This window comes from Bubalus bubalis, chromosome 14 (assembly GCF_019923935.1).
Source record: "Bubalus bubalis isolate 160015118507 breed Murrah chromosome 14, NDDB_SH_1, whole genome shotgun sequence".
Taxonomy (NCBI): domain Eukaryota; kingdom Metazoa; phylum Chordata; class Mammalia; order Artiodactyla; family Bovidae; genus Bubalus; species Bubalus bubalis.
Genome location: NC_059170.1, coordinates 28727376 through 28750274, shown reverse-complemented (window position 1 = coordinate 28750274; position 22899 = coordinate 28727376). Strand labels below are relative to the sequence as shown.

Genomic DNA, 22899 nt, shown 5'->3' with positions numbered 1-22899 from the left:
AAAAATCAAATTTCAGCGATTTTCTTATTCGAGTTCAAAATGGGTTGTAAAGCAGCGGAGACAACTTGCAACATCAACAACACGTTTGGCCCAGGAACTGCTGATGAACATACAGTGCAGTGGTGGTTCAAGAAGTTTTGCAGAGGAGACGAGGGCCTTGACGATGAGGACAGTGACCAGAGGAGACGAGGGCCTTGACGATGAGGACAGTGACCAGAGGAGACGAGGGCCTTGACGATGAGCACAGTGACCAGCCATCGGAAGTTGACAACAACCAAGAGAATCACCAAAGCTGATCCTCTTACAACGACATGCTGCTGCTGCTGCTAAGTTGCTTCAGTCGTGTCCGACTCTGTGCGACCCCATAGACGGCAGCCCATCAGGCTCCTCTGTCCCTGGGATTCTCCAGGCAAGAACACTGGAGTGGGTTGGCATTTCCTTCTCCAATGCATGGAAGTGAAAAGTGAAAGTGAAGTCACTCAGTCACATCTGAGTCTTAGCGACCCCATGGACTGCAGCCCACCAGGCTCCTCCGTCCATGGGATTTTCCAGGCAAGAGTACTGGAGTTGGGTGCCATTGCCTTCTCCTACACTACATGAGAAGTTGCCAACTAACCCAGTGCTGACCATTCTACAATTGTCCAGCATTTGAAGCAAATTGGAAATGTGAAAAAGCTCAGTAAGACAGTGCCTAATGAGCTGACCGCAAATAAAAAAATCTTTAAGTGTCGTCTTCTCTTGGTCTGTGCAACAACAGCGAACCATTTCTTCATCGGAATGTGATGTATGACCAGATGTGGATTGTATACGACAGCCAGTGACAGCTAGTTCAGTGGTTGGACCCAGAAGAAGCTCCAAAGCCAAACTTGCACCAGAGAAGGTCATGGTCACTGTCTGGTGGTCTACTGCCAATCTGATCCACTATAGTTTTCTTTGAATCCTGCAGAACCATCACATCTGAGAAGTTTGCTCAACAAATCGATGAGATGCACCGAAAACTGCAATGCCTGCAGCCGGCATTGGTCAACAGAGAGGGCCCAGATCTTCTCCACAACAACGCTCGACCACACGTCGCACAGCCAGCACTTCAGAAATTGAACAAATCGGGCTAAGAAGTTTTGTCTCGTCTGCCATATTCACCTGACTTCTTGCTAACCAACTACCACTTTTTCAAGCGTCTTGACAACTTTTTGCAGGGAAAACTCTTCCAACAACCAGCAGGAGGCAGAAAATGCTTTTCAAGTGTTCATCACATCCCAGAGCACAGATCTTTATGCTACAGGAATAAGCAAACTTATCTGTATTGATTGTAGTGATTCCTATTTTCATTAATAAAGATGTGTTTGAGCCTGGTTATAATGATTTAAAATCCACGGTCCCAAACCGCAGGTACATTTTCACCAACCTGATATTTCCATTTTGTTCACTTTTTCTTTGATTCTTTTAATTTTGTGCAAATAATGCATGTTCATTCTAGAAAACCTTAAAAAATATATGAAAGTAGAAAGTTAAAGAGAGTTATCCAGAATCGCAGCTCCTGCAAACAGCCCGTCCTCCCTCTGCGTGTATGCTGTGTTTGTAAACATCCACGTGCCCTGTGTGCACTTTTGTGTAATTGCGCTTTCCACCCACACCATCCTGTAAACACGTCATTTCACATTCTACGTTATGTACACAGATGTAGTTCTTGTTTGACCAACTCTCAATTCTTGGTAATTTAGGTTCTTTCCAGAGTTTTTAAAAATAACACCATAGTAAACATCCTTGCAGCTAAAGCTTTCCATGAATTATTAACTATTTCTGCAGGACAGTTTCCTAGAAGAAGGTTTGGAAACATTTTTGGCTGCACGTTGCCAAACTGCTCTCCTGGCAAAATCGTCTGCCTGGGTGGAGTGGCATCATTCGCGTCACTCGTGTCAGAATGTTGCTGTCTCTACATGGCAGCGTTCATTATTACAGAAATCTTCAGTTTTCCTGGAGTTGGGATGCACCTTTTGGTTGGTGGCTTATCAATGTCTAATTGGCCAGCATTTTCCTTTCACAGCAGCTCAAGATAGTGTTGTGTCCTGTAACTGGTTCTTAGATCTGATGGCATTTGGTGTTTCCTTGGTCTTAGCCGTATTTCTTTGCCTCACTTGAGTTTGAATCTTCTCTCATGTTTCTGGACTCTTTCTGTTGTTTTCATGTGTGAATTTCCCTTCTGAGGTCATGGCTCAGTTTTCTTTTCACTCGTTTGCTGCTGTAAGCTCTTTCCACATGAACTATGGTATCTATGCCTCACGAGTCACATGCTTTTCTCCCAGTGGGTGATTTGCCCTTGTTGTTATTTTCTTCATGTGAATCTGATCAGACCATGGACATCTTAGGTGATGGGTTTAATTTCTTTTATTATGCATGTTCATTTTCTACCTCATCTTAAGTCAGTTTTGGTTACTTATGTTTTCTTAGCAAATTTTGTTTATATCATTTGGATTTTAAAAGGTGTTGGCACAAAGTTATGCACAGTATTCTGTATGTGATTTTCAAATTTCCTTCCATTCCTTTTGTCTGTTTTTCTTTTCTTTCCTGCCTTCAGAGATATAACAGAAGTTTGCTGAGTTTTTTAGTGTTTTTGAAGTGCAGCTTAAGGTTTATATTCATAAGATCTGCTGGAGTTTTTCTCTGGTTTGGGAGAGAGATTTTAACTTCCTAATATAGAAAAATTTGAGCTAAAATCTACCTTTCTCTCTTCTGTCTTCTGTTGAGGTATAATCCTAAATCAGTATGTTAATTTCAGGTATGTAACACAAAGGTTTGGTATTTCTAGACATTGTGAAATGATCACCACAGAAGGTCTAGTTAACACCTGTCACCACACAGAATTATAATTTTTTTCTCATGATAAGAAATTTTTTTTTTAATTTGGCCAAGAACTTTTAATGTCTACTCTCTCAGCTACTTTCAATTATGCAGTACGTTATTATTAACTATTGTTGCCATGCTGTGGGTCACGTCCCATGACTTATTTACATTGTATTTGGAAGTTTGCATCTTTTGACTCCCTTCACCCATTTTGCCTACCTCCCAATCCCCGCCTCTGGCAATTATCAGTCTTTTGTTTTTTATGTCCACAAGCTCAGGGTATTTTTAAAGACTCAGTGTGTGTGTATTTTTTAAGATTCTACATATAAGTGAGATCATGTAGTATTTGTCTTTTTCTGTTTTCTTTTGACTTATTGTCATTTTCATAGTTTTTTGAATTATTATTAGTTTTAGTTTCTCTTAATTATCCACAAAACATTTAAAGTATTTTTTTTCTCAACCAAGGCTGATTTTATTCTGCAGGAAAATATCTGGAGACATCTTTGGTTATTCTAACTGGGAGATGCCATGGTCATCTAGTGGGTAGGGGCCAGACATGATGCTAAATCTCCTGCAGAGCACAGGACAGACCCTCCCCCACAATAGTCATCCAAGCAGAATGGTACTGGTGCCAAGGTTGAGAAACCCAGGGGTAAAGCTGTGAATTTGCTTCAGAATGTGGCTTGGACTAGGTGTATCCCACAGAGTTGATATGCTATGTTCTCCCTGCTGTTCCTTTTAAATTGTGTATCATTTCAGTTTTCATTTTCCTTTTCACCCGAGTTGTTTAGAACTGTGTTTGCCATTCCAGGTGGTTAGATTTCCATTCTGTCCCTTCTTTTGATGGTTCTGTTCTGTTTTACTGCACTGTGGTTGGATTTGGTAGCCTGAAAATGTCTACTTTTTGTCTTTGGATTTTGAGGGTTTCTTTCTCACCTGGAATGTGACCCTTTTTAGATTGTCCAAGAATGTTTGACAGGAACTTGTATTCTCTGTGGGAATAGATTTGTACACATATGTTTATTAAAGGACATGTTAATTATGCTGTTTAAACCCACTCTGTTCTTAGTTTTTGTCACATTCTGGGAACAGTGTATTCAGTCTTTCTCTCTTTGACGGTGGTTTGGCCAAATTTCTCTCCCAATTTCAATAGTTTTAGTTTTCAGTACCTTCGGACCATGTTTATCCTGCTCTTAGAGCTTTGGGTTTTCAGCATCTCTTGGGGGGCAAGTCCATTTCTTCCACACACAACATCCTTCCTGTCTCCATTAATGCTCGTGCCTGGGCTCACCATACTCCACGCTCTCCCTTCTGGAAGCTCTTTATTTCTTGTCCAAGTCCTTGGTTCAAGGTGCATTCTTTCAAAAGGGTGTGACCAGATTCTCCTTCAAGAGTCAAACCGATGCCTTTGGGTTTGTCTCGTGAGAGGAGATGTGGTCTGGCAGAGGGACTGTGGCTGCTATTAAGTTTGGGCTTGCCCCTGCCCCAACTGTATGATTTCTTTCATTCTGCTTAGATTTTTCCTTTCTTGACTTTTGCTGGATTGACCAGCAAAGCATGTTTTGGTTGGTTTGTGCTTTCTTCTCTGAGGGTTTGCAAGTTCTGTTTCTATCTTCTGGTCTGGGCCAAGGTTGTCTTTATGTTTTGACAAATAATGAACCATTATTTTGTACTGCAGTCACAGAATTAAAAGACAGTTGCTCCTTGGAAGAAAATCTATGACAACCCTAGACAGTGTTTGCTGACCAAAGTCCATATAGTCAAAGCTCTGGTTTTTCCAGTAGTCATGTACGGGTGTGAGAATTGGACCATAAAGAAGATTGAGCAGTGAAGAATTGATACTTTTGAATTGTGGTGCTGGAGAAGACTCTTGGAAGTCCTTGTCAGCAAGGAGATCAACATAGTCAATCCTAAAGGAAATCAACCCTAAATATTCATTGGAAGGACTGAAGCTGAAGCTGAAGCTTCAGTACTTTGGCCATCTGATGTAAATTGCTGACTCACTGGAAAAGACCCTGGTGCTGGGAAAGGTTGAGGGCAAGAGGAGAATGGGGCAACAGAGGATGAGATGGTTGGATGGCATAACCAACTCAATGGACAGGAGTTTGGGCAAACTCCAAGAGACAGTGAAGGACAAGAAAACCTGGCATGCTGCAGTTCATGGGGTTGCAAAGAGTCGGACACAACTTAGCAACTGAACAATGAACCATTATTTATTTTATGTCAGTAACAAAAATAGTATTAGTCCCTTTTTGTGCATCAGTTAAGACATCTAGCACACTTTTTCTTCCTTCTTCCTAATTTCCAGAATTATTTATAAAGAGTAGAATTTTCTTTCTGCCTTCTTAAGATTTTGTTTTTGCATTTTCTCTGGTTATGTCAACACCTGCAGTTGACTTGGTGTCTACATTATAAACAATTAATTATGTGTGTAAAATGCTCCTGATTTCATTGCATGCCACTGTTTTCCTAAAACATCCGCTTTCCCTTGTAGGCCTTTTTAAAGTCTTTTTCACTGTGCATGAGTGCAGTGTCAAAAGGCAAGGAAAGGAGTCTGTGGAGAAGGGAGGTTTTGAGCGGGGCAGCTGCAGGGCCTCTGAGACCCCCATCCCACCGCTGTCCCCCTCCAGATTGTGACTGTAGCGCCGCCGGGACCCAGGGCAATGCCTGCCGGAAGGACCCGCGGGTGGGGCACTGCGTGTGCAAACCCAACTTCCAGGGCACCCACTGTGAGCTCTGCGCCCCCGGCTTCTACGGCCCAGGCTGCCAGCGTGAGTCCAGCCCTGGCCCAGCAGCATCCCCTCGCGGAGCCCAGGAGCCCGACCCCTCTGTGACCTCCTCCTCTCTGCAGCCTGCCAGTGCTCCAGCCCCGGCGTGGCGGACGGAACCTGTGACCGTGACTCAGGCCAGTGCACGTGCCGGACAGGCTTCGAGGGGGCCGCATGTGACCGCTGTGCCCCCGGCTACTTCCACTTCCCCCTCTGCCAGTGTGAGTACGGCACCTTCAGCCGGCAGGCGGGAGTGGGGTTGGGTCTGGGCTGCCGGCTCAGGGGCCTGTGCACTCTCGGCCTGCAGTGTGTGGCTGCAGCCCCGTGGGGACCCTCCCTGAGGGTTGTGACGACGCTGGCCGCTGCCTGTGCCGGCCAGAGTTCAATGGCCCCCACTGTGACCGCTGTCGCCTGGGCTACCACAGCTATCCCGAGTGCCACGGTGAGCGGGTGGCTTTGGTGGGGCTCCAGGCAGGGGGGAGGGCCACCGCAGGTGCCCAGGGCATGACCCCAAGTCCTCTGCAGCCTGTGCCTGTGACCCCTGGGGCTCCGTGGACCAGCTGTGTGGGGCAGGCGGGCTGTGCCGCTGCCGTCCCGGCTACGCGGGAGCCACCTGCCAGGAGTGCAGCCCCAGCTTCCACGGCTTCCCTGACTGTACCCGTGAGTGCCCTGGTGGGGGGAGGGGGTGGGGCAGGGAAGGGAGGACGCATGCTCTCCACGTGCTGACACCCCCTCCTCCCCCTCCTCTAGCCTGCCACTGCTCTCCCGAAGGTTCCCTGCACGCAGCCTGCGATCCCCACAGCGGGCAGTGCAGCTGCCGACCGCGAGTGACGGGACTGCGGTGCGATATGTGTGTGCCTGGTGCATACAACTTCCCCTATTGCGAAGGTGGGGCTGGCCCCGTGTGTGTGTGTGTGTATGTGTGAGATGTGCTGCGTGTTCCCATGACTGTTGCAGTGCCCTGCGTGCTCTCGGTTCACACATGCATTCACGTGAGTGTCCGTGTGTTGTGCATGTGGTCACGTGCTGTCCATCTGTTCATGCTTGTTTACATGCTTTGTGCGAGTGTGTGCTCATTGCGTGTTCACAGCTGTGTGGTGGGGGAGAGCACATGCCCTTCAGCCAGGGGGACTAGGGCAAGAAGGCACCGTGGTTTCTGGCCTGTTCGAACGTGTGAAAGGCTTGTGTGCTGGCTCCCACGGGGCCTCAGGTCCTGGCCAGGCCTGGGGAAGCTCTCGGCCATCAGGGTCGGTGGCTAGGTAATGACCGTGGCCTGGGCCTCTCTCCACAGCTGGCTCCTGCCATCCTGCTGGCCTGGCCCCAGCTGACCGTGTCCCTCCCGAGGTGAGCCCGGGGCAGCCCTCTGGCGCTGAGGCCTTCACTTATAGAAACCATCACTCACCTGCTGCTCAGTTGCCATGGCAACCTCAGAGCCCCTTTGGTGCCCTGGCTGGGTCATGCCTGAGATGGGGCCAGGCTCCAGGGCTGAGGGTTTGTGCTAGGAGGGCAAGGACCTACTCTGACCCTCAGTCTCATCGTCTCCCAGGCACAGGCACCCTGTACGTGCCGGGTTCACGTGGAGGGGCCAAGCTGCGACCGCTGTAAACCTGGATTCTGGGGGCTGAGTCCTAGCAACCCTGAGGGCTGTACCCGTGAGTCTGCCTGGAGTGGTGTTAGGGTGCTGAGGGAGACCCTGCGGAGGGGAAGGCTGGCTCCACAGTGACCAGGGTGGGGATGGAGTCCTGCCCTCCTACCCTCGCCCACCTCTCAGCCCTGCTCTGCCTCTCCCCCAGGCTGCAACTGTGATCCCAGGGGCACACTGGGTGGGGCTGCCCAGTGCCAGCTGGTGAGTCTGAGGGCAGAGGTGCCGGGGGCCATGGGAACAGAGTGTAGGGACCCTCCCAAGCCTGGTCCCAGCTTCTCCCTCGGCCTCCAGGGCAACGGCCAGTGCTTCTGCAAGCCCCACGTGTGTGGCCAGACCTGCGCGGCCTGCAAGGATGGCTTCTTCGGGCTGGACCAGGCTGACTACTTCGGCTGCCGCAGTAAGGCCCACTGCTTGGCCCTTGGATCATGTCCCGGGGAGGCTGAGGCCCAGGGAGGGACACATGGGACAAAGGCCAGCCAGGGCCTGGGTGTCACATGGCACTCGCTGAGCCACTCTGGGTACCTGGCCAGACCTGTGCTGGTGTGGAGGGGGTGCAGATTTAACCCCTTCTTCTCCCTCCATCCCGTGCCCTGGCAGGCGTCACTCACCAATCCCAGGGCCCTTGCCCTAAATCCTGACCCTCTGCTGTCCAGAGCCCCGGGCAGCTCCTGGTGGCGGTAACACTCGTCCTCTCAGCCTGGGTCACCCTTAATGGAGGGTGGACAAAGCGGAGGCTGCGGGAGGAGCATGGAGACCGTGGGGCTGGGCCTCACTCACTTGCTCCCCCATTGCAGGCTGCCGGTGTGATGTTGGCGGAGCGCTAGGGCAGAGCTGTGAGCTGAGGACGGGCGCCTGCATGTGCCGCCCCAACACCCAGGGCTCCACCTGCAGCGAGTGGGTACCCCGCCCCAGCTGGGCTGGGGGTGTGGGCTGGGGCAGCAGTTTGTCCACAGGCTTCTCCCTGGGGACTCTGGTGTGCGGTGCAGGGCCAGTACCTGTCCCGCCCTGACTGCCCCTGCTGTGGCCAGGCCTGCTCAGGACCACTATCTCCCTGACTTGCACCACCTGCGCCTGGAGCTCGAGGAGGCGGCCACGCCTGAGGGCCATGCTGTGCGCTTTGGCTTCAACCCCCTGGAGTTCGAGAACTTCAGCTGGAGGGGCTACGCACAGATGACACCCATCCAGGTGTGGGCTCTGTGTTCCTGGCATGATGGCTGGCAGAGGGCGGGCGGGCCCCTGAGCTCATGGGTGTGGGCTGAGCATGACCAGGAGGGGCCGCCCCGACTTTCCGTGCCCCCCAACCCCACTGCAGCCCAGGATCGTGGCAAAGCTGAACCTGACCTCCCCCGACCTCTTCCGGCTTGTCTTCCGTTACGTCAACCGCGGGTCCACGAGTGTGAGCGGGCGGGTTTCCATGCGAGACCAGGACAAGTTCACCATGTGTCCCAACTGTGAGTGCTGGGGCTGCTCCCCAACCACCCAGCTCCCACCACATCCCCATGCGTGGGTGGGGAGGCCAGGCCCATCCTCCTGACCCTGGGGGGTTGGTGACCGCGGCCTGGAGTGGCCGTCTCATCCCTACGTCCAGAAAGCCCACTGTCCCCACCCCCAGGCACAGAGCAGAGCCAGCCCGTGGCCTTCCCGCCCAGCACCGAGCCTGCCTTTGTCACCGTGCCCCAGAGGGGCCTGGGGGAGCCCTTCGTGCTGAACCCTGGCGCCTGGGCCCTGCTCGTGGAGGCCGAGGGGGTGCTCCTGGTGAGGCAGGGCTGAGAGGGTTGGGGTGGGGCCTGGGGCAGGGGCCACAACACCTAACCTCCCCCCTCCCCCCAAGGACTATGTGGTTCTGCTGCCTAGCGCCTACTATGAGGCGGCCCTGCTGCAGCTGAGAGTGACTGAGCCCTGCACATTCCGGCCAGACGCCCAGCGCTCTGGAGACAAGTGAGGGCCAATCTGGTGGGGCTGGGGGGGACCTGCCCCTCCCAGTGCCCAGGCCACCTGCCCTGTACTGACCAGACTGTGTGTCCCCAACCAGCTGCCTCCTCTACACCCACCTACCCCTGGACGGCTTCCCCTCCGCCGCTGGGCCCGAGGCCCTGTGTCGCCATGACAACAGCCTACCCCGGCCCTGCCCCACAGAGCAACTCAGCCCCACGCACCCGCCGCTTGTTGTCTGCTGGGGCACTGATGTGCGTGTCCCCGGGGCCCCTTGGGGACAAGTAGGATCAAGCCCTGGGGAGGCGTGCCTTTGGTCTGGAGGATGGGAGTCCATGTTGCAGAAGGGACATGGGTGCAGGGCAAAAGTGGTGCGGGCATGGCACAGGCAGTGGCTCAGGCAGCGCTTGCTGCCTTCAGGGTTTTGACCTTGAGAGTCTGTGCCTGGGGCCTCAGCTGTAAATGGGGTGAGGGTGGCCTAGCACTCCAGCTTATCATGAGGGGGTGGCAGGTCATTGGTTCACATCAGGCACCAGACACTCTGCAGTGATGAGGCTGGTGGGCCACGATGGGCAGGGGAGGCTCAGAGTGAGCAGAGGTTGGAAGGTCAAGTGGCCACAGGAGGAGTGCCTCCAGCAACAGGAGTGGTGGGCACACAGGCCCTGAGACGGAAGGACAAGGCTCTGGGCACAGAGGATGGGAAGGGCCGTGTTTAGGAGCACCCTGTTCTCTAGGAGGGGGCCTGGGGTGGGGCCTCACATCGCCCTGTCCCCCCAGGTGGACGTCCAGCTTCAGGTGGCAGTGCCGCAGCCAGGCCCCTATGCCCTGGTGGTGGAATATGCCAATGAGGACGCCCGCCAGGAGGTGGATGTGGCAGTGCACACCCCCCAGAGAGCCCCCCAGCAGGGGGTGCTGACCCTCCACCCCTGCTCATACAGGTGTGTGGGGAGTGGGTAGAAGGTACAAGCCTGGGGTATGGGGGGCGCTGGGGCTGGGTTCGGGACCCCAGCTGCCGTACCCACTAACCACCCCTGCCCACCCCCAGCACCCTGTGCCGAGGCACCGCCCTGGACGCCCAGCACCACCTGGCCATCTTCCACCTGGACACGGAGGCCAGCATCCGACTCACAGCCGAGCAGGCACGGTTCTTCCTGGTAAGACCCCGACCCCTCACCTGCATGGGCCCCAGGACCCCATTGCAGGGCTCTGTCTTTCCAAAGATTTAAACATGCGCAGAAGTAGAGTGTGGTGAGCCTGGGTGCCCATCACAGGCACCGCCCTCAGCTTGTGCTGAGTCCAGGTTCTTCCAGAACCCCTCCCTTGCAAGTTTTTTCCTGTGGGCATGAAACGTGTGTTTATTTATAAAGAATGCCCGTAGTCAGTTAAAGGGGAACTATGATGCATTGGAGCTAGGGTAGAAAGAAATACCTTTCTAAATTTTTAATTTATTTTTGGCTGTGCTGGCTTTCTCGAGTTGCTGCAATCGGGGGCTACTCTTGTTGCGGCGTGTGGACTTCTCACTGCAGTGGCTTCTCTTGTTGCAGAGCACGGGCTCCAGGGGGTGTGGGCTTCGCTTCAGTAGTTGCGGAGCGTGGTCTCAGTAGTTGTGTACATGGGCTTAATTGCCCCGCAGCATGTGGGAATCTCTCCAAATCAGGGATCCAACCCGTGTCTCCTGCAGTGGCAAGCGGATTCGTTACCACTGAGCCACTAGGGAAGCCTAGAAAGAACAATCTTAATGAAAGGCCGCTTTTTGGTATAATTTACAAAAATGCCACAGCATGTGAGCGGCTTAGGTCCTGAAGCTTGGGACTCACTAGCATCGAAGTAACTTGCTTCTGTGTCCTCCTCACAGAGTTGGAAACTAAATCCCAAGGTTAACTTGGGTTTGCAGGCCCGTTCTGCATCACTAAACTCCGTGCAGGGTTAACCCTTAGTTTGATGCCCAGAACCAAGCATGCATGTTTGTTCAGTAAGTGATGAAATAGATGACATTTTTCTCATCAGAGTATTACACAGTTTCATCATTACATTTCCCTAGGCCTTTAAAAGTTTTATCAGAGTAACGTGCAGATTTTATAAAAGCTTCAAATATTGAAAAGACTTGCAACGAAAACCACAGTCCCACACCCCATCTGCCGTGGCTCATTCCTCCTTCCAGAGTCTGTGTGTCTCTTCCACGTTGCTGAGTGACTCATGTCACATAGCTTCCTCCTAAGTTTTTGATGCTGGAACCCCTGTGATTCCTTCCTCACACACACAGCCCTGCAGTCCTGGGCTGGGTCGCTGTAAACTTCCCATGGAGCTATACCCACCGCCCAAGCACGATTCTCCCGCAGTACCCAGGCCAGGAGGCAAGACGGCCGCACCCCAGATGCCCCTTGGCCCCTCCCGTGGTCACCCGGGACACTGGCTGTGCCGCCTAGTGTGCCTGTTCTGGAACCTGCCGTAACGGGAGTCACATGGGTGTGCTGTCTTCTCTGCGGACGCTGTGTTGGGGTGGCCTGAGCTGTCGCTGTGGTCTCGCAGTCTTCTGTTTCCGCTCTTAAGGTTTTTCTGGACACATTGTGATGCCATGTTTTACCATACTTGTCACACGTGTTTCTACACCTTGGGGACAGCACAGGGTGGAGACGGCTGCTCACGAGCCCTGGCATGCAGAGCACCTGCCTGGGCTGGGTCCTGCCCTGTGACCGCGGATGGTGGGAAGGGCGCAGGAAGAGGAGGTGTGGCCTGAGGTTGGGTGGGGCTGGAAGGCGCTCCACGGCCCAGAAACCTCGGTCAAGGGCTGGGGTCTGTGCGGCCAGAGGAGAAGCAGGCTGAATGGGGATCAGGGACTCAGTGCCAAGAGGCGGACCAGCCTGGGCAGGTGTGGCTGGGCTTCACCTGCCTTCATACCCACACCATCTGCTGCCCACAGCACAGCGTCACTCTGGTACCCACGGACACCTTCAGCTCAGAGTTCGTGGAGCCCCGAGTTCACTGCATCAGCAGTCACGGTGCCTTCAGCCCCAGCAGGTAGTGGGGCTGGGGGCCTGGCGGGGGCGGCAGGGTGGTGGCGGGGACACAGGAGCTCACCGGTGTATCCCCTGCCCCAGTGCCGCCTGCGTGCCCTCCCGCTTCCCGAAACCGCCTCAGCCCGTGCTCCTCAGAGACTGCCAGGTGCTGCCGCTGCCACCCGGCCTCCCGCTGACCCGCTCGCAGGAGCTGACACCGGGCGCACCCCCACCCGGGCCCCAGCCCCGGCCCCCCACTGCTGCGGACCCTGCCGCGGAGCCCACGCTGCTGCGCCACCCCCAGGTGAGGGCCTGGCCAGGACTCGCAGCCTCGTGGGCACCCTGCTCCTCTTGGTGTGGGCTCACCGGAGCTTCTCCCTGCAGGGCACCGTGGTTTTCACCACCCATGTGCCCGCCCTGGGCCGCTACGCCTTCCTGCTGCATGGCTACCAGCCCGCCCACCCGACCTTTGCTGTGGAGGTCCTCATCAATGGGGGCCGCGTCTGGCAGGGTGAGCAGAGAGCGTGGACCCCTGGGTGAGAGGGCTGTCAGGGGTCTAGTCCACACAGCCCACACAGGACGTGGATAGGGTGCAGCTGGGTCCACAGCTCACGTGGCCACAAAGCGGGGCCCATGCCCTGGCTGTGAGTGACAGGGCCACACACCTTGTCCTGCCCTTGGCTCTCAAACGGGGTGCCCCAGCCCATGGCGGGTGGCAGCCCCTGCCCCTCACGTCTGTGTGGTAACTCAGAATTCCCCCACCACATGCCAGGGTGACTGAGGGCTCCCTGGGGACACATGCCCATATGTATTTGTTTCCTTCTGCTCTCTGGGGCCCAGAGACTACTGCATCTCACCAGCCCTTGTACATGACCATGGCCAATTCATGTTGCATGAGTGTGCCAGGCCTTGTGGTCCTCTGGACGGGTCACGCATCCGTGTCATGTTCACAGATGCACAGTCCACAGTGGCACGTGCTGCCCGTGGGTACCCCCTCCTCCGGGGCGACTGCAGGGGTTCCTGGGACGAGGCCGTGGGGCAGGGCAGTCTGCATGTGGTGGGTGTTGACTTACTGTTTCTCGCCTCCAGGCCACGCCAATGCCAGCTTCTGCCCACATGGCTATGGCTGCCGCACACTGGTGGTGTGCGAGGGCCGGGCCATCCTGGACGTGACTGACAGCGAACTCACTGTGACCGTGCGTGTGCCCGAGGGCCGGTGGCTCTGGCTGGTGAGTTGGAGGCTGGTGTCTGTCCTCTACCCATCATACCATTAAAGGTTACCCTGCCAGGGCGTGTCCCCTACTCTTTACAGGCGACTCTGAGCCCAGTGCCAGGGCAGCAGCATCTAGGGACCTCCAGGCCCATCTTGAGAGGCCCTGGGGTCCATGAGCCAAGATGACACCCACCAGCTCCTGGGGGCCCTGCTGGTCAGAGTGGCCTTCTTGGAGGAGGAGGCCTGGAAGGAGACAGGGGTGTCTGGCAGAAAGGGGTGGGGGCACCAGGAGCCCAATTGCCTCTTCACGACCTGTTCCTGAGCTTCTGTTTGGCGGCAAAGGCCGGCCTCCCCTCTGAGTGGCCCAGGGAGGGACCCATAACCTGGCAGCCTCGCTAGGGCCCAGGACAGGGTATGATTCTATCCGGCCGGATGCTGGCCTGCGGGAGAGAAGCGCTGGGCCCACAGGAGGTGACTGGGCCTTGATGCTCTAGGAGTACGTGCTGGTGGTCCCCGAGGAAGCCTATAGCTCCAGCTACCTGCGGGAGGAGCCCTTGGACAAGTCCTACGACTTCATCAGCCAGTGCGCCACCCACGGTTACCACATCAGGTGGGCTGGGCTCGGGGCTAGGGGTGGGGGTGTGCAGGGGTGTAGCTGGCTGACAGCTGGCCTCACCCCACCCCTCTCCCAGCCCCTCTAGCTCGTCCGCCTTCTGCCGCAGCGCTGCCACCTCCCTCTCACTCTTTTACAACAACGGGGCTCGGCCGTGCGGCTGCCACGAGGTGGGCGCCATGGGCCCCACATGCGAGCCTTTTGGGGGCCAGTGTCCCTGCCGTGCCCATGTCATCGGCCGCGACTGCTCCCGCTGTGCCACTGGCTACTGGGGCTTCCCCAGTTGCAGGCGTGAGTACCCCAGTCCTGGGAGTGCCCAGGGGTGCCCGCCAGGCAACAGTGGTCAGGAGAATGTTCTGGAGCTGGTGGACTAGCATTGCCCCCTCCTGTTGTCCAGAAGGTCCTGGGGACCGGATAGCAGTTTTGAGCACCTGACCTCACATCAGAGGAGCTGCCTGGGAGTTGGGGCCCGGAGTGGGTGGATCCAGGCTGGTGTAGGGTGGCCTCGCTCCCCGCCCCATGTTCAGTGCCCCCAGGGCCACCATCGGGCCTTCTGACCGGGGGCTGTGCCCGTACCCACAGCCTGTGACTGCAGCGGCCGCCTCTGTGACGAGCTCACAGGCCAGTGCATCTGCCCCCCGCGCACCATCCCGCCCGACTGCCTCGTCTGCCAGCCCCAGACCTTTGGCTGCCACCCCCTGGTGGGCTGTGAGGAGTGTAACTGCTCGGGGCCCGGTGTCCAGGAGCTCATGGACCCCACCTGCGATGTGGACAGTGGCCAGTGCAAGTGAGTGCCTGTGCTGGGGGTCTCTGTGGCCTTGGAGCAGTTCCGGATCCCCTGCCGGCAAGCCCTGACCCCATCCCCACCTGGCAGGGTCTCCCGGGGCTCAGCAGCGCCCTCTCCTCTGGCTCTTGGGGGGTCATCACCATGGTGGGCGGACACCTCTGGTCCCGTCTCAACATAAGGGGCAGGTGGAGGGAGGCCCAGCCAGCTCCTGACCTCTCATGGCAGGTGCAGACCCAACGTGGCCGGACGCCGCTGTGACACCTGTGCTCCCGGGTTCCACGGCTTCCCCAGCTGCCGCCCCTGTGACTGCCATGAGGCAGGCTCTGGGCCCGGCACGTGTGACCCCCTCACAGGCCAGTGCTACTGCAAGGTGAGGGGTCCACCGGCCCAGCCTGCTCCCCACCCCATCCCTCATCTTGCTTTGTCAGCTGAAGTTCATCCTCTCCGGGAGGCTGGGGCCTCCTGGAACACTTTAGGACAGCCAGCCCAGTTGCAGGGTGACAGGCAACACTGGCTGGACCCCCTACACATGGCTGACTGCCCTGCCCTGCCGTGCCCTCCCACCCTCAGGAGAACGTGCAGGGCCCGAGGTGTGACCAGTGCCGCCTGGGGACATTCTCACTGGATGTTGCCAACCCCAAAGGCTGCACCCGCTGCTTCTGCTTCGGGGCCACTGACCGCTGCCGGAGCTCGACCTATGCCCGTCGTGAGGTGTGTGGGCAGGCAGGCAGGGATACATCAGCCCGCGTGGATGTTGGACATGAGCCTGTGTGACCCATCTCTGTGCCCCACAGTTTGTGGACATGGAGGGCTGGACGCTGCTGAGTGGTGACCGGCAGGTGGTGCCCCACGAGCGGCAGGAGGTGCTGATGCTTCGCGCAGACCTGCAGCGTGTGCCCGAGGCCATCCCCGAGCTGTACTGGCAGGCCCCACCCTCCTACCTGGGGGACCGGGTGAGCAGCCGAGTGTCCCCCGGGAGGGCACCTTGAGAGGATCCAGGGCCTCCTGGAGGCTGAGGGCAAGCAGGGAGGGCGGAGGCTCTGTGAGGGTGCTTGGCCCTGTCCGTACCCCCAGCCCCAGGGTGCCCAGAACCACTGCAATTGACTCCAGGCCCCTGGACTGAGTCTGGCCAAGTCGCATCTCTCCATCTGGCCTCCAGGTGTCATCCTATGGCGGGACCCTCCGCTACGAACTGCACTCGGAGACCCAGCGCGGGGACGTGTTCAACCCCATGGAGAGCAGGCCGGATGTGGTGCTACAGGTGGCCGACCAGGGGATCTTGGTGGGTGGGCAGCGGGCGCAGCCAAGCCGAGACTGTGGTCAGCCAGCTTCCTGGCCCTCATCCGCCCATGTGCCTCCCCAGGGCAACCAGATGAGCATCACGTTCCTGGAGCCGGTGTACCCAGCGCCTGGCGATGTTCACCATGGGGCGCTGCAGCTGGTGGAGGTGAGCGGTCGTCCCTGGTCCCTGGGGCTGCGGGGCCTGCTCCCTGTGATGTAGAACAGCGTCGAGGAGCAGAATGGGTCAGCTCCTCCAATGCGCTGCCCTTGTGGTTCTCTCTGCACACTGCCCACTCCTGTCTTTTTTGCCTGTTTCTTTTCTGGCGGGGTTGTGCCATTCCTGATGTTCAGCCTGTGTCCTGATTTCAGAGCTGTGCTGTCTGCTCTCCATCTGTAGCCCGTGCGTCTTTTTCTAAGATCTCTTCGGGGTCACAGACAGTCTTACCTTCAGTATGCTCAAATCGACCGCTTTTGTGTTTGCAGTTAGTGTTTTTGTGAGTTAAGTCTTTGTCTCTCAGGTCAGGAGTCGCTCACCTGTACATGTCCCCCACGCTCGCCTCCTGTGCTCTGAGTGCCCCTGCCCCCATGGGAGGGTCTGTCTTGGGCTCCTGCTGTGCCCTCTTGTGGCCACCACAGTGAGCCCTGTCGTGGTTATGCAGGGGAACTTCCGACACATGGAGACCCACAGTACCGTGTCCCGCGAGGAGCTCATGATGGTGCTAGCTGGCCTGGAGCAGCTGCATATCCGTGCCCTCTTCTCGCAGGCCTCCTCGGCCATCTCCCTGCGCAGGGTGGCGCTGGAGGTGGCCAGCGAGATGGGTGGGGGGCCTCCAGCCAGCAATGTGGAGCTATGCATGTGCCCTGCCAACTACCGTGGGGACTCGTGCCAGGTGAGGCAGTGGAGGTGGGCACCAGGGCCAAGTGGTCCCCCTCCCCAGCCTGCACGTCCCCAAGCATCCACACTTGGCCTCTGTCTCCATCTCACCCCACTTCTCCTCTTATACCTGCTGGGCATCACCCTGCTAGCAGCCAGCCTTCCCGCCTCAGGCCGAGCCGGCTGCTTGTTCGACCATCTGCTCGTCCACTGTCAGCTGCTCCCTGCCGGGCCCGTGTGCCCTAGCTGGTCTTCACTCATTTAGTGCCCAGTTCATCTTACATCCACAGTTCACCCAGACAGCATCCACTTCACCTCCTCCCCATCTCACCTGTGGGGCATCCCTCCACCCACTTGGAAGTGTCTAGGGGAGAATGGGGGGTGGGGGTGCCCTGAGCCAGGGCCTCTGTGTGGCTTTGTGGGCTCTGACTTCGCGCCTTCAGCCCGTCAGGGTCAGGGCCCCTAGGGCTGACCTGTGAGTATGGTCCCTGGTCTACCCCCACATCAGGCTGGCCCTGCCTCCTTCCCTGACCACCAATGCCCACCCACTCCAGGAGTGTGCCCCTGGCTATTACCGGGACGTCAAAGGTCTCTTCTTGGGTCGCTGCATCCCCTGTCAGTGCCACGGCCACTCAGACCGCTGCCTCCCTGGCTCAGGCGTCTGTGTAGTAAGTAGGGACCTGTGGGGGGTGGGAAGCAGGCACCAAAGACACAGAGTAGGGAAGGCCAGGGCACCTTCGGGTCTGTGGTTGTGGGTATGCTGAGGTCTAGACAGGGGTGGGTGCCCTGGGCACGGACCCTGCATGGCTGGGGATGGAGCTGGTGGGAGCAAGGCCTCCACTGTGGGTGCTGAACTGTTCCCTCTGCCCAGGGCTGCCAGCACAGCACTGAGGGCGACCACTGCGAGCGCTGCCAGGCCGGCTTCGTGCGCACTGGGTCCGAGGACCCTGCAGCCCCCTGCATCAGCTGCCCCTGCCCCCTGGCCGTGCCTTCCAACAAGTAAGCTGGGCCAGCCACCCCGGGTCCCGACTGTTGGTTGGTGGCCCAGAGTCTTTATAGACCCAGAGCGGAACACTACCCCCACGGCTGGTTGAATCAACACTGCCCTCTGTGGAGGCCAGTGCAGCCAGATGGGCCCATGAGGTGGGGACCCCAGCACCTGGTGCCTGGCCCCACCTGAGTACACAGGTGCTTGCCTGGAGAACGCCAGTATGTGATGACCACTTCCGTCTCTGCAGCTTCGCGACAGGCTGCATCCTGAGAGGGGGCCGCACCCAGTGTCTCTGCAAACCCGGCTACGCTGGGGCCTCTTGCGAGCGGTAAGCTGGGAGGCAGTGCCTGAGTAGGGGCAGGGTCTGTTTGAGGGGCCCAGGGCACTGAGTGCCTGAGCCACTGCCACCCACTGACCACACCACCCCCCCAGGTGCGCACCCGGCTTCTTCGGGAACCCCCTGGTGCTGGGCAGCTCGTGCCAGCCCTGTGACTGTAGTGGGAACGGTGACCCCAACATGCTCTTCAGCGACTGCGACCCCCTAACAGGCGCCTGCCGCGGCTGCCTGCGCCACACCACCGGGCCCCGCTGCGAGAGCTGTGCCCCTGGCTTCTATGGCAATGCCCTACTGCCCGGCAACTGCACCCGTAAGCGGGGAGGGCAGGGACAAGGGGTGTCCCCCCCGAGCAGGCTGTGTCCTGGGCTGAGCCCAGCATGGATGGTGTGGGCCTGACCAGGCCCCCTGAGCTCACGATCAGGCACCCCCATGGCCGGGCCAGGGGTTGTTTGGATACTCTGGCCTCTCCTGGGGGGGGGCGGTTCCCAGGAGGGCTCTGGCAGGGCTCCCCAAAGAGCTCCTCTGGGGGCTGAGCCCAGGCTGCAGCAAAGTTGGGCACAGTGGGACAGTGAGTAGGCAGCTGTGTGGTCTGGACCTGGATGGAGCAGGGAGGTGGTGAAAAGTAAGCGTCTGGGGGCTTCCTTTGGGGCAGGAAGAAGGTGCATGTGGAGTAGGAGCCTAGTAAGGGCTTCTGAGGGCTAGGAAGAAGCTGGGGTGATTTCCCAGGGTGACTTTCTGCAGGGTGTGACTGCTCCCCGTGCGGGACAGAGGCCTGTGACCCCCACAGTGGACACTGCCTGTGCAAGGCCGGTGTGACTGGGCTGCACTGTGACCGCTGTCAGGTAGCACTGCCTGGGAGGGGCGGGACCTTGATGTAGGGGCGGGGCTCGGTAGGAGGGGGGGAGTTTGTGGGTGGGGCTCAGGGTGATAGGGGCGGGGCTTTGTGTGGGCGGGGCCTCATGGCTCCAGGGCTGAAGGAAGGTGGATTTTGAGGGCTGGGCAGAGCCGTGACTGCAGTCTGTGCCCTCAGGAAGGACACTTTGGCTTCGAGGGCTGCGAGGGCTGTCGCCCATGCGCCTGTGGACCAGCCGCCGAGAGTTCCGAGTGCCACCCCCAAAGTGGGCAGTGCCACTGCCGGCCAGGGACTGGGGGACCCCAGTGTCGCGAGTGTGCCCCCGGCCACTGGGGGCTCCCCGAGCAGGGCTGCAGGCGTGAGTGCGAGCAGGCGGGGTACCTTGGGGTGGCGAGTACCCCCAGGGTTCTCAGCCAGCTACTCACCCCGCCTCTCCTGCCCCTCCCACCCAAGGCTGCCAGTGCCAGGGAGGCCACTGTGATCTGCACACGGGCCGCTGCACGTGCCCTCCTGGGCTCAGTGGGGAACGCTGTGAGACCTGCAGCCACCAGCACCAGGTGCCCGTGCCAGGAGGACCTGGGGGCCACGGCGTGCACTGTGAAGGTGCGTCCCTGTCCTGCCCACTGCCCTGGCCACCGAAACACACCTGGCTCACCCTGCCCTGGGGCAGTGCAGGTCCCAGCCCTCTGCTGACCTGGTGACCCTGACATTCATCTCGACTTCCAGAGAAGCCCCCTGGCCCTAGCTCTGCCTTTGTTTTCTGAGACCCCATAACTGTCCTCCTGTTGATCCTGAGACCCTCATGCTAACCTCTGACCCCCAACTCACCTCATCACCCTCAGCCCAGCTCAGTACCCCATTATATCTCTGTGAGCTCCAGTGACCATCTCTACCATGCTGATGCCCCCACTCTCCCTGCCCCCTTCACCCTGCACCCACCTGCCCCCTGCCTGCAGTGTGTGACCACTGTGTGGTCCTTCTCCTGGACGACCTGGAACGGGCCGGCGCCCTCCTCCCTGCCATCCGGGAGCAGCTGAGTGGCATCAACGCCAGCTCTGTGGCCTGGGCCAGGCTGCACAGGCTGAACGTCTCCATCACCAACCTACAGGTACTGCCCTGCCCGACCCCCAGGCACCCTCTCCCGGCCCCCAGCCTATCCGTCCTGGGTCACAGGCTCACCTTCTTCTCCCCCAGAACCAGCTCCGGAGCCCCCCAGGCCCCCATTATGAGACCACACAGCAGCTGGAGGCACTGGAACGACAGACCTCAAGCCTCGGGCAGAACACTCAGCATCTGGATGGCCAGGCAGGCCCCTGGGGACTCCCGCTCCAGAACCCCTTGGAACACTCCTCCTCCAGAGAAGCCCCCACTCCCTCTCAGCAGAACCCTCCCTGAGAAGTCTCTCTCCTCAGGCCCCAAACCATCCAGAATCACCCCTGACCTTCGGCTCAGGCTCAAGGTCCCTCCCCAGGCTCCTAGGCTTTCCCCAGCCAGCAGGGGCTGAGGCCTGATGGGGCACTTTGTCCACAGGCCACCAGAGCCCGAGCCCAGGCTGGCCAACTACTGGACAGCACCGAGGCCACGCTGGGCCGGGCACAGACGCTGCTGGCAGCCATCCGGGCTGTGGACCTTGCCCTGAGCGGTAGGCACTGGCCCAGCTGGGCGGGTGGGGAGAGTTGAGCAGAGTGATGTTCCGAGCTGAGGGCAGGGGGTGTGCCTCTGGGGGCTTGGCCTCTAAACACACTTTGGGGTGTTTAGACAGGGAGATGGTGCCCTGGTCACAGAAACAGCAGGTCCGAGTAGGGAGGGGAGAGGGGCAGCCCACATGGCCAGAACAAGAGGGCTGGGCAGGTGGTCCCTGCAAAGTGGGAAAAGTGGTGGGTGAGCCTTAGTTACAACCTGACACGTGCTACAAGAAGAGATCAGAAGGGACCAGGCCCATGCCAGGGTCTAGAAGGAGATGAAATTGCAACTGAGTGCTGGGCTGGGAGGAGAGATGGTTAAACCAGGGGGCCAAGGAGTGGGCTGAGCAAAGGGAGTGGTGGGGGTATTGCCATGGGGGTTGCGGGAGGCAAGGGGACATGGGCCAGAGGCCAGGCGGGCCTCAGAGTCGTGGCCTAGAGCAGGATCTCTGTCCAGGGCCTGCCAACTCATGTGTGGAGTGTCTGAAGAGGCTTGGCCAGGGGCTTCTGGATGGAAGCTAGTGGACAGAGGTCTGCTTGGCAGCAGGCTAGCCCTGGGCCCTGACAGCCCGTTCATTCCCCAAACCCCCACAGAGCTAGAGTCCCAGACGGACCGTCTGGCACCGGCCAATGCCTCAGTCCCATCGGGTGAGCAACTGCGCCGGGTGCTGGCCGAAGTGGAACGGCTGCTCCAGGAGATGCGAGCACGTGACCTGGGGGTTCCACGAGCAGCTGCTGAGGCCGAGCTGAGGGAGGCCCAGCGATGTGAGTGGGGTCCGCCCAGCAGGGCAGAGTGGGGAGGGCCCTGGGGCTGAGGCCAGCCCAGACTGGCGTCCCATCAGCTTGGCAGGGCGGATGGGGGCTGGCAGGCACTAGGGGGCACTGCCCGAGTGACCATTCCTACACTGGGCCTTGCCAGTGCTGGACCGTGTGCAGGAGCAGCTGACCAGACGCTGGGAGAGAAACCAGGCACTGGTCACACACACCCGAGACCGGCTGGCCCAGTATGAGGCTGGACTCATGGACCTGCGGGAGGCCCTGAACCGAGCAGTGGGCACCACAAGGGAGGCAGAGGAGCTCAACAGCCGCAACCAGGAGCGCCTGGAGGAAGCCCTGGTAGAGAGCTGGCCGCGCCCCTCCTCCTCCCTGCCCCCTTGGACTCTTCACCCCGTCACCCCCACCCCTTTACTTTCCACCTCACCTCTATTCTGTTACCTCCCACGCTCTCCCCATCATCTCCAGCAACGGAAGCAGGAGCTGTCCCGGGACAATGCCACTCTGGGGGCTACTCTGCAAGCTGCCAGAGACACCCTGGCCCGGGTCTCTGAGCTTCTGCGTGGCATGGACCAGGCCAGGGAGGTGAGCACCCCCCTCCCCAAGGGCTGCATACTCAGTGGGGGCGGGCACGCCCAGATCAGGTTTGAGTGAGCAGGGATGGGGACGAAGGTCCCCCCTTACATACTCCTCACCCCAGGAGTATGAGCACCTTGCTGCCAGCCTGGATGGCGCCCGGACACCGCTGCTTGAGAAGATGCATGCCTTCTCCCCAGCGAGCAGCAAACTAGAACTGGTAGAGGCCGCCGAGGCCCACGCATGGCAGCTGGACCAGCTGGCGCTCAACCTTTCCAGGTATGGGACCCAAACAGGATGGGTGGGGCAGAGCTGGTTTGCGAGAGCTCTTAGATGGAGTAGCCGTTGTTCCTGCAGGGCTGGGCAGAAGTTGGGGCCCAAGTTGGCAGACAGGAGCAGGAAAGGTACACTGGGTGGTGGAGGGTTATGACCTAGGCCGCGAGTCTGGGGCCAGCAGGCAGGCAGGCCCAGCAGCTGTGATGGGGAGGCCAGTGAGCTGGGCTGAGCCCGCACTCCAGCCTCGGACTTTCCCCGGCCTCCCCTTACAGCATCATCCAAGGAGTCAACCAGGACCGCTTTATCCAGAGGGCCATTGAGGCTGCCAACGCCTACAGCAGCATTCTGCAAGCCGTGCAGGCTGCCGAGGGCGCTGCTGAGCAGGCCCGGCAACAGGCAAACCACACGTGGGCGGTGAGGCCCTGACCCTCCCACACCCCCACACCCCCTGCAGCCCTGG

The 22899-nt window shown here is 58.5% G+C and overlaps 1 protein-coding gene across 2 annotated transcripts in view; it reads left to right on the top strand.

The window, feature by feature from the left end:
• Positions 1 to 22899, top strand: part of LAMA5 (laminin subunit alpha 5) — a 52160-nt gene that overhangs the window by 21768 nt on the left and 7493 nt on the right. Inside the window, exons 12-56 of one of the 2 annotated variants that reach the window (XM_025263807.3) lie at positions 5472 to 5612; positions 5693 to 5830; positions 5917 to 6051; positions 6135 to 6269; positions 6360 to 6497; positions 6901 to 6953; positions 7156 to 7261; positions 7403 to 7455; positions 7546 to 7651; positions 8049 to 8148; positions 8283 to 8439; positions 8567 to 8705; positions 8867 to 9009; positions 9086 to 9192; positions 9287 to 9440; positions 9964 to 10124; positions 10232 to 10340; positions 12107 to 12204; positions 12285 to 12486; positions 12567 to 12693; positions 13272 to 13411; positions 13890 to 14005; positions 14088 to 14299; positions 14591 to 14795; positions 15021 to 15165; positions 15366 to 15506; positions 15590 to 15748; positions 15955 to 16056; positions 16159 to 16242; positions 16736 to 16966; positions 17505 to 17618; positions 17822 to 17949; positions 18189 to 18269; positions 18374 to 18588; positions 19020 to 19120; positions 19309 to 19489; positions 19585 to 19734; positions 20088 to 20239; positions 20326 to 20436; positions 20662 to 20773; positions 21408 to 21578; positions 21733 to 21929; positions 22056 to 22172; positions 22288 to 22442; positions 22712 to 22853. In XM_025263807.3, coding sequence (XP_025119592.3) covers positions 5472 to 5612; positions 5693 to 5830; positions 5917 to 6051; positions 6135 to 6269; positions 6360 to 6497; positions 6901 to 6953; positions 7156 to 7261; positions 7403 to 7455; positions 7546 to 7651; positions 8049 to 8148; positions 8283 to 8439; positions 8567 to 8705; positions 8867 to 9009; positions 9086 to 9192; positions 9287 to 9440; positions 9964 to 10124; positions 10232 to 10340; positions 12107 to 12204; positions 12285 to 12486; positions 12567 to 12693; positions 13272 to 13411; positions 13890 to 14005; positions 14088 to 14299; positions 14591 to 14795; positions 15021 to 15165; positions 15366 to 15506; positions 15590 to 15748; positions 15955 to 16056; positions 16159 to 16242; positions 16736 to 16966; positions 17505 to 17618; positions 17822 to 17949; positions 18189 to 18269; positions 18374 to 18588; positions 19020 to 19120; positions 19309 to 19489; positions 19585 to 19734; positions 20088 to 20239; positions 20326 to 20436; positions 20662 to 20773; positions 21408 to 21578; positions 21733 to 21929; positions 22056 to 22172; positions 22288 to 22442; positions 22712 to 22853 — 6164 coding nt within the window. The remainder of the gene's footprint in view (positions 1 to 5471; positions 5613 to 5692; positions 5831 to 5916; positions 6052 to 6134; positions 6270 to 6359; positions 6498 to 6900; positions 6954 to 7155; positions 7262 to 7402; positions 7456 to 7545; positions 7652 to 8048; positions 8149 to 8282; positions 8440 to 8566; positions 8706 to 8866; positions 9010 to 9085; positions 9193 to 9286; positions 9441 to 9963; positions 10125 to 10231; positions 10341 to 12106; positions 12205 to 12284; positions 12487 to 12566; positions 12694 to 13271; positions 13412 to 13889; positions 14006 to 14087; positions 14300 to 14590; positions 14796 to 15020; positions 15166 to 15365; positions 15507 to 15589; positions 15749 to 15954; positions 16057 to 16158; positions 16243 to 16735; positions 16967 to 17504; positions 17619 to 17821; positions 17950 to 18188; positions 18270 to 18373; positions 18589 to 19019; positions 19121 to 19308; positions 19490 to 19584; positions 19735 to 20087; positions 20240 to 20325; positions 20437 to 20661; positions 20774 to 21407; positions 21579 to 21732; positions 21930 to 22055; positions 22173 to 22287; positions 22443 to 22711; positions 22854 to 22899) is intronic. The other variant, XM_044927844.2, reaches the window with a different exon arrangement.